Consider the following 10491-nt stretch of genomic DNA (forward strand, 5'->3'; position numbering starts at 1 on the left):
TCTTTGTTAGAAGAGGGTGGGGTTTGGACCTTTTTACTGTCTGCTGCTGGGGAAACGCTCCCGGTTCTTGACTTAAGATCAAGCAACACAAGGAAATCCGGTTTTTATTCAGCCTCACTGGAAGGCATTTTACTATTAGACAGAGATAAACGGGGCCCCACCCTTCTTCTGCTGGGAAACCGAAGTGGCCAATCCCCTCTCTTAAAAACACCCAGTATGACACTCACACACACTCACACACACACATACACACGCCTCTCTGTGGCTTTTATTTAAAGTTGTCTCGCTTTACGCACACGTCTCCTCTCCAGGTTCCGCCTCTCTTACGCACCACCGTCGTTACCACAGCTACAAGTAACGACCATTGGATTATACAGAGGAGCCCAACTTCCCTGACAGTCCTAGTATCCGCCCACTGTCAACACACACACACACAGTCACACACACACACACACATCCGCCGGAGTCTCCGGACGCACCAGAGGAGATCACCTGCACCCAGAGAGGCATGTGTTGCGCGCAACAAGGAACCAAGCTTCCCACCTGAAGAGACAGCTCCTCAGCCTCCTGCAGGTTTCACTGGGAGCTGTGGTTTTGCGGTGGTCATGCAGGACAGACGCACATTCACCAGAGCCTTCTCCACACCGAGGTGTCTGGCCGCAGCTGCGCCGGCGGCGGGGAAAGCGAAATTAACGCACCCGGGGAAAGCGATCCTGGCCGGTGAGTTCCTCCTGGTGACGTGTCTCACCGGGAAAAAGTCCCAATTAGACTGAATATGGTTTGTTTTATGAATTATAATGAAGCTAAAGTTTGATGAAAGGTGTTATTGTTTTAGATGTATTTTGTGTGAGATGCTGCAAAGATGAGAGCTGTGGGAAAAAAAAAAATATTTAAGAAAAACTCTTCAACATTTAGAAATACTGTTTTTGGACTGGGACTGGCTGAAAAAACAATATCAATACTTATGGCAATATCATTTAATTCAATAACAAAAGTCCCATATATCGATTTATCGCTTATAGGTATTGTGAAAACATAGTAATTGATCTATCTCAGATTGATCTCAAGTGTTGTTCATTGTATGTTCTTTAAAATAAATAATAACGTGACATTTTTGGTCATATTAATTGATATAGACAGATGTGAACATCATTTTTACATGATACAAGAATTTTGACCCATATTGTCCAGCACAAATGGGTAAATTAAATATTTTAAACAGTTAAAGCTGTTAAAATAAGGGAACAGTAACCGACTGCTTCAAACAGGATATTCACATCATACAGTGTTTGTTTTGAGCCATTTTTGTTCCGTAGCAAGAAGCACAATAACGAGATTGTTCCTCCCAAGTGACACGTTTCAGTTTATGCTTTCGGAGCTGATGATAACGCAGATGCATAATAATAAAAAAGCAACTCGCGACGTTATGGTTTCCACCTTCTCTGCCAACTCCTGCCTCATGCCCTCAGACCGAGTCGACCCTGTGACCCCTGACGCTGCTGCAAAAGAGACATGGTCTTGAGAACATTTTATCCCCTGTCCCTGTGTCCTCTCATGGTCAGATCTTATACCTGCTGCTGCACTGATGTGATTAGATTCACTGTAATCTAAAGATCCCCCACCCCCACCCCCCAGTGCACTTTACTTAATGCTGCAGAGTGATTCAACCAGCGGTGCAGCACACACTGAAACAATGACTTTAGTCGTCCTTGCTGGGTTTCTGGTATAAAACCCCTTTATTGTTGAGCTTTTATGAAGAGTTGTTGATCCTAGCCCATCCTTCTTGGCAAATAATTCCTCCGACAAATTTCAACTTTCACATTTTCCTGAGCACTTCAGGAACGTCCTGTTCAAAACTTGACAAAATGCATCTGCCAATATGAAAGAAAGACTCCTATAAGAGACCTGGTGGTTCGCTGGTGTTTTCACGTCCGTCAGTGTTTTTCCTTCAATTTGCAAACAATGTATTTGTAGTTTGGTTTTTCCTGAGACAGAAGTAGAGAGTATTCATCCATTCTGTCATTTCAATGCTTCATAGGGCCGTTTCTAAAAACTGTTAAAATGTTTGCTTCGTCTATTGATTAAATTTGAAATAATGGGTAAACCTTGATTAAAATGAAATGTCAAATATATTAATAAATGCCTAAATGCACAAGCCCTCACAAAATGATATATGATACACAACATATAATTTAGTCAACAAGATTCATTTTACTGATGATTATTTAATCAGTCATCGTAACAGATCAATTAATTTACTGATTGGTTCAGTGCTACTTGTTTTTTAGCCACGTCTGTGATTCATCAGTTTATCCCCGCTTAGACTCAGACACCCCCCCCCCCCATCTTTCCTGTTGCTCGGCTGCTGCTCAGACCTGTCGACCCCCTCATGTGATGATGAGGAGGATGCAGCAGCTCCGGTTGATGAAGACGCTCTCTGTGTTCCTCCTGTGTTAAGGCTCCATGCTGGTGTTTGGCAGCACACTCTGCTCTGGCAACTGTTACACGCTGAATATTTCATCCCTGTGAATGAATTCCTTTTGATTGAAGTTTCAAAACAACCGCTAAGCCAGCTGATTAATTTTTGTTATTGTATTGATTATTGTTTTTTTAATGAAACGATTGATCATTTAGGCTTAGTAACCTCCTAAAATTGTTGAAAACCCCCCAAATATTTAGTTTGATATCTTAAATGACAAATAAAAGCATCATATCAAACTTGAACCACCAAACGTTAAGTATTTTTACTTGAAACATTTTCAATTCTGAATTAACAGTTACAGCTCTGACCTGTTCATATAAAACCAAGTGAAGTCTTCTAAATTCAATTTAAAGATTTGGTCAAAGCTGCAGTCGGCTAATGTAAAAAGGTTTATGCACATTTACACTGCTCCATTTAATTCAGATTCAGATCAAGTGTAATTGCCACCAGGGATTTATGGTTTAAAAAACAAGAAGCATATACGACACAATCATTTCAAAACCATAGCGACAGTGACACCAATCAGGTGCAATATAAACAGGGTCAATATGCATCATGAAGGCCTCTGATCTACACATTTTGTCTCACAATTCATTCTCTTTTATGTCACATAAAGCCTTTTGTATGTTATTCTGTACATTGACCACAAAAACAACTGAACAAATTTAAATAGATCTCCTCTCCTGACTCATGTCACCCTGTCAGCTGCCGAGAACTGGAGCGTGGCTGTGTTGAGACCTCCCCCCCACCCCCCCCAGTCCTGTGCAGCCTGATTGACTGGATATGGCCCAGTATTGCTCCCTGTGGCGTTCAGCTCGTCTCAGACCTGTCTGTCCTGTTTTGCAGCAGCAGCATGATTACACTCTCTGTCTCAACTCCCTGCACCCGCTGACTCCTCCCGGCCTCGCATTCGGGGAAAACCATCGATTCATCACTGTCTCTCAAAGGTTTTGGGAATGAGAGTGTGTCCGAGCATCACTGGGGTGACTCAGCGATAGATATACTGCCTCTGTGAGTCTGAACTGACGTATCGTCCATTAAAACACCGCGGCTGATCGTTTACCTCGGCCTGAATATCAATTCCACTCGCTATTTCAGCTGCCTGTGGCGCTTCATAAAACCAGTTGACACCTCTTGTGGTTTTCCTGACGTGCTGATGCTACTTCCGATTTATCTGTTATGATTTGCGGTGTGTTTATGTGGAGAGAGCAGAGCACTCTTACACGCCCGAAGGCTGCCAGTAGACAAAGCAAGAAGTAGAAGGTCAGAGCCTAATGGAATAGAGACCCCTCGTAGATGGCGGTCAGGGAGGAGTGATGCACGCTGCACGTTTTTGCAAAGCTTTCAGAGGCCGGTGAGCTCATTCTGCTGCCATTGGTTAGTCTCTCCACAGCCTCGGGTGATGGCTGAGGCTGAGACACGGAGAGAGGGAGAGTTTTGTCTCTGTGAGGCCTGAGGGTGAGAGGCTGGTCTAAGTGGCTCTCTGCTCCTGCTTTGCTTGGTGTTGCACAGTCAGACACTGCTGTGGCTCTCACACGACCCCCTCAGCTCAGGAGCCAGTAGAGCCGGAGCAGCAGAGGGACGGACAGAGAGAGAAAGTTCCCTTTTTACTCGATTTCATGATAGATTGGATTTTCCTCAGGCACAGCCGGGTTTTATGGCACTTTTCTTGTTCTCTTCTCGTTCCCCCTCTTCCTCCCTCTCCAGCCTCGGGGCAGCCGGTCAGGATTTGTGAGTGGCTGTCTCTTCTCCGCCTCGCAGGCCTCGTCAAACTACAGCTTACTCCCCGGTTCCCTGCGTCACAGGCGACGCGTACAGTCCACTCCCATACACTGTTCCTGCTTCCTGCAGACCCTGAGCACCAGGAGGCCAGCTCATAAATCACTGTGCACTTGCCAACCCCCAAACTGCCCCCGATGGAACAGCCTTTCAGCTGGATGTCGGTGTCATGCAGCCACTGACACACAAATAAACAGCAACATAGAGATTACAGCGGTAATGTAAAACACAACAGGCCTATATGATGGTCAGATTCATAGTTTCAGTCTATTTCACTGTTTTATAACAGCCTCACACTGCTGGTTCTGCATGAGTTTGTATTTGCCCCTGAGTTAAATTCAGTTTTGTTTGAGAAAATCAATCTCAGTGAACATGCAGTTCGTCTAATGCCTTTTGTCAAAGTTATGTAACAGCAGCAGGCTAATTTATTTTCAAGTAATTACCCCGACTTAGATGTGAAAGCTCGTCGCCCAGCATCAATCTTCTAAAGACCTCGAAAAGCTTATTAATCAATCAGCTTCTTATTATGAGAAAGGAGGGAGGGGGGGGATTGAGTCTTGAGGAAAACATATTTTTCTTCAGTTGCTAATAATTCAACAAACACCAGTAGCTCACTTTTGCGTTGTTTGGTATTGAGAAGGTCGCGCCTAGTGTTTATTTTGTTGTTGACTGAACAGCTGCTGAGAGAGCGACGCAGCCAAAACCGTGAAAGTTGCCAAATGAAAACAAAGAGCTGAAAGAGGATGAAATGCTCTGTGGAGCTGAGCGGAGCTGAGTCAGGGGAGGATTCTGTGGACTCATCACACAGACTCTCCACTTCCTCCCAATAGCCAGAGGTGAAGTCAAAACATCCTGGAGATTTGTGCTGCCATCTTGTGCCAATGGGGGGGGATGGAGGGATGGAGTGGGGGAAGAAGCTGTAGCCGCAAGGTCCGACTGATACACGTGCTCCACCAATCACGAGTCAGTCTCAGCTGTCAATCTTTACGTTTCACCGCCCATTTATTTCATCAAATGATAAATGTAAACCAAACTCTCAAAATTAAAACTTGGACAAACATCTTTGAATTAGAACTGCTGTTAATGAGACAGAAGCACTTGTCACGGCTGCTAACATGGAGGAGGTGGGGTGTATGACCTATACTCCAGCCAGCCTCCAGGTGGCGATCAAGATGCTTTTGTTTCACTTTCAGGCTGCAGTTATACCATCGACCTTTTATATACGACCACTTATGCCCACTTTCACAAGCAGATAGTTAAGTGATCTATTAATGTAAAACTATTGATTCTTTAAGTTATTGATTATTACTACAAATTCTCTGTTTATTCATTATTTGTTACGATGGTTATTTAAGTTTGTGATGTCGTAGCAGTTCTTGTAACTGCATGAACAAGCTACATTATCAGAAAGCGAACTCGATGCTCACACTGTCGTTACTCTGTCGTAAGTGACTGATCATTAATCAATGGGAAATCAATCTGCAGATTATGTAAGTTATGTAATTATAAAAGATGAATTCCCACTGGTCTTATTCCTGCTCTGCATCAGTACACACTGTCAAAACAACCTGTGTGTTTCCATCCTCTATGTAAATCAGTACAATCTGTGTGCTGCAGGGTCGTGAGCAGTTAAAACAGTTTCCATGTTAAATTAATCAACATCCTTTCTGTAATTAAGCATCAGTGACGCATCGGGGAATCTTGTTGAGGACAGAGGAAGCCTAAAAGGCCTGACGTTAGATTAATTATTCTTTTTATGTTTCGCACAAGGCAAACAGAAATATTACTGGGTATTAATAGGACCCATCATGTTTGAAGTACATCAGTCCTCTGGCTATACGCTGTTCATATGGACTGGAGATATGGACACAACATCTTCTCCTCAGTATCCAGAGAAATTTACAGTGAGAGATAATAATCCAGCTAAATAAGGAACATCTGGATGAATAATAGATGCCTTCTTTGAAAAAACTGCTTAATTTGCAGCATCAAAAACACATATGGAGATTGTCACTGTTTTACAGTTGAATTGAACTCAGTGGAAAGTGGAATCACTAAAATAGAAACTTAATTTTACCGCAACATTGCTTAAAAAATCCACAGCCGCTTAATGAGGCAGCAGCCTGAAAGCATTTGTCTTTTCTGTGGATCAGAAATGTTTGTTTCAAAACCACCTGAGCTGCTTGTTTGTTTAGAATCTGCCACATTCAGAGACCTGGGAGTCGGTTCTTCCCTGGAAAAGAGAAGTGTCTTATTAGACCAGATGTGCTGGGTCCTCATTAGAGTCACTGAAGCGGGACAGGATTTCAGCAGGTGCCCCTCCTGTCAGCTGGCTGTCTGCCCGCTCACACGCCGTCCTCTGGGGCTGTGAACTTGTTTGTTTGCATCTTGCATTTAAGAATATGTGTGTGCACATAGGGTGTAGGCACTACTGGGAAAGTTAATCAAGCATTTTTATAATTGATTAACCTTTTAGGCCTTGTCAAGACCAAATGCTACACGTTAGCTAATTATTTTTTAATTTTCGGGATTTTCTTTTCCCTTTTTCTTTAAAACTGAAGATATTTAGGGTTTGGACTAATGGAAGGCAGGAGATGTGATGCTGTTTTTGAAGTCGTTCGATTGTAAAATCTTCATTAAGAATAAAGAGAAGAGATGAGACATATTTTCTAACTCTGGCTTCTTGCTCACCTCCACCTGCTGCTCAAACATGGTATGAAATCGATTTATATGTCAGATTGTCTGATAGTTCTGGCATTTTTCACCATTTCCTGGCTTCTTTGAGACCAAATTTCTTCATTAAAAAAGAAAAAACGTAATCATTAATGAAACTATTTGAGTTGAGCCCCTAAAGTGAACACACCTGTCCACATATTGGTCTGGTGCTTGTTATATTCTTTAAACCAGTTAGTCTCAGTTTATGGTGTTATATCTTTGATATTTTATAATATGTGTAGTCACCATTGACCTCAAGTTGAGGTCAATAAAGAAATGTGTTCTTTCCAGTTTGATATGGAGCTAAACCCAAAGCAAACACCCTCGTTATTAATTTAAATGCAATTTAAGTGTGAATATAAACTGCAAACCAATGTCAGTTCCAAAACTGAGCAATGCTTTGTGACATGGGAGCAAATCCTGTTATAATTGTCAGGTGTCCACATACTTTTGTCCAGGCGGTGTAGCAGCAATATGAGCTGAACTCCAGCTGTGAAGTCAGAGGGGTGTTGATTAAATGATTAATTTAGTCAGACCGGAGAGTGAGAGTTATGCTGTTAAGCTGCACATCTACTTAGTCAGTATGTGTGTGATCTATTAAACGGCTGCTTCACTTGTAGAACATTCAAGTGTTTAAGTCTGTAGAAACACTGCAGCGTTTTTCACGGCCACTGGCTTCTAATATCACTCCAGTGCCATTTCCATTTCTCCCCGGGTTGTATTAAGTGTCAGAGACCTATGTGGATGAATTGATTTCATGACACAGCACAGAGAAGAGTAGTCGGGGGATGAGGAGAGAGGAAGGAAAGAGCTGCTGAGAGAAAATGAACAAGAGGAGAGCAGAGCCAACCTGTGGAGATAAAGATTAATGACAGTTTCTGCTCGTGTAACCTGCGTCTGGCAGCAGCACAGAAGTCATTTAGGGTGTCGTGTGTAAACGTGTGTGTGTCGGCTGTGAAATGGACTCGAAGACAAACAAGCTGCTTCTGCTCCACGGGCGCTATGTGTCTGATGAGGATTGATCATGTGTCTGCTGCCTGGGACTGAGCCGCTGCCCACTTTCCTCGTGCAGCTCCGTCTGAGCTGAAACCTGATGAATGAGGTCTGTTGTTTCTTCTCTGAAACACACTGACCCACTGATGCGGCTCTGGAAGGAAGCATGTGACTCCTGTGACGTCTCAGTTTGACAACATTTACTTACGTGTCCACCGGGATTAGGAGAATTACTGGTCATTGGCCTTGTGTGTGTGTAGATAGATATTCCAGGATTACTAAACCTAGCTCTTCTACTTCAGTGTGTTCCAACTACTATTAGTCAATGCCAGTAGCACTAAGAGTGATTCTGTTCGGGGGGAAAGTTCAGAATGTTACCTTTCAAAAGAGACCAAGACCATGCATGTACTCTAGACTATAGTCTAATAGTTCAAGAACACCTTTCAATTTACTTTGGCTATTCCTCCTCACACTGGCGTATAAGGCGAATTTCTTCTCTTGATAGATTAATGTCAAAGTTGTATATAACAAAATTTGAATGTTATTATCTGAATCATGTTTATTCTCAAATTGATTTTCACATACTAAATTGTGTTTGGTGCATAACAAACACAATAATTCAAAAAATAAGTAAATAAAAACGGCAAGGACGAGAAATATAAAAACTAAAAAGAGCAACTGATGAATCAAAATGATACAATTTTAATAATACTAAACTAAAAGGTTTGTGGAAATTAAGTTGAACTCACACTAGAAAAAAATGGAGATAAAAAGAAACGAGTCAGAAAACCTTTTTAGTTTTATAGACAAATAAAATGTGGGTTATGAAGAAAAGGCTACAAGCTAATATCAGGAAGATGCATCTAATGTTTTATACAGATAGTGTTTTGGAAACCTTTGTAGCCTGCGACACCCTGGCGACCTGCAGGACCAAGTCAGCTGGGATTGGGTCCTGCCTCTTGTGGCCATCAAAGTATAAGCTGTATAGATAATGAATTGATGGAAACCTTTGGTATTTAGATTTGCAGCGACGCCCACTTACAGTCCCATCCCGTGTGCTATGGGTTAAATATATGTTTTTATCTTAGGTAGAGGTGTTTTATGCATATGGTCACTGCAACTTTCTTTACTTCATTTACAGAAATGACTCCTTGAGGGGTTAGATTTCTGCACTTCCATAGTGCAATTTTACATTAGAAGTGTTGAAATGGAATAGAAATTATTCCAACATTTAAATTCCTGTTGTTGAGGGAAGATATTCAAAAAACGTCTCAAATACCAAACCAAACTTTTAAAAGGAATTATTAAAAGCCAATATGTACAGGAATATGTTCCTCTTAATTAACTGGACAAATTGTATTCGTTTTGTCAGTAAGCACGTGACCAGTATGTGTGTGTGTGTGTCCCAGTGCACAGTATGCTTGTGTGCATGTGTGTGTCTGTGTCATTGAGTTAATGGAGGGTCTTGGCCCGGGTAATGGAGCCCCTCCCTGCAGGCTGAGCGGATAATTGAATTAATGTCAGCCCTCTCTCCCTCCCTCCTCCCTCCCTCGTGACTCATCGGTGTTTTGCATCAGCTTTGCTCTTGGACACTTGTCCTCATCCACTGTGGCGGGTTTCAAGCGGAACCCCCTCTAGCAATCAGTCGCACGTTCATCCATTGATTTGATCTCTGGCTTTTCTCTCTGCAAACAAACGTAAGGTGCAGAAATTAGTCCGTGGTTTAAGAGGCAGCGAGATTTCCTCCCACAACCTTTTGTTGAGTTGACTTTCCGCTCGTTCCTCACACAGCACAGTCACTGTGCAGCTCAGTTGATTCATCTTCGCCCAGATCGTTACTCTTCCTCCCACAGCAGCAGTGCTTTAAATGTTTATGGAGGGAAAGCCATTTGTGGATTCACTGTAATGATCCATGACGGGATGGTACCTCCTTGTAATTCATAAAGGGGCCCGGGCGTCGGCTTGGCGAGGCGGCAGCCAGGCAGACATGGCGACGCTTAGTTTAGAGAGTATATCAGCAGCGCTTCCAGACCAGTGAGAGAAGTCTTTATTTTTCATCTTTTTAATTGGTTCCAGTTTTATTTATGATTCTTCTTCATGTGGTTTTTCAGGTGGACTTGCAGGTGGTATAGAAATCTGCATCACCTTCCCAACAGAGTACGTCAAGACCCAGTTACAGCTGGATGAGAAGGCCAATCCACCGAAATACAGAGGAGTAGGTGAGTCAACCTGAACCCACCTACCTACCTACATACCTACCAAACCATCTACCCATCTAACTACCTACCCGTCTACTTACCGACCCATCTATCCATCTATCTAGCTATCTATCCGTCCATCCGTTCAATCCGTTCATCCATCGTTCATCCTGTATCTCTCAGGAGCTCATTATCTCATTACCCATCATCCCCAGCTGCATTAGGGATTCTGGCAGGCTGTCACTGTGCTTGTTTATATGATTATAGGACTTAGAACAGACCAATGCACCCAGCCACATACACCACACACACACACACACACAC

At 42.7% G+C, this 10491-nt stretch overlaps 1 protein-coding gene across 1 annotated transcript in view; it reads left to right on the forward strand.

The window, feature by feature from the left end:
- The first annotated feature begins 605 nt into the window (after positions 1-605).
- si:dkey-178e17.1 (tricarboxylate transport protein B, mitochondrial) overlaps positions 606-10491 on the forward strand; it is a 16438-nt gene continuing 6552 nt past the window's right edge. Inside the window, exons 1-2 of the mRNA XM_061072142.1 lie at positions 606-720; positions 10081-10188. Coding sequence (XP_060928125.1) covers positions 606-720; positions 10081-10188 — 223 coding nt within the window. The remainder of the gene's footprint in view (positions 721-10080; positions 10189-10491) is intronic.

This window comes from Limanda limanda, chromosome 5 (assembly GCF_963576545.1).
Source record: "Limanda limanda chromosome 5, fLimLim1.1, whole genome shotgun sequence".
Classification (NCBI taxonomy): domain Eukaryota; kingdom Metazoa; phylum Chordata; class Actinopteri; order Pleuronectiformes; family Pleuronectidae; genus Limanda; species Limanda limanda.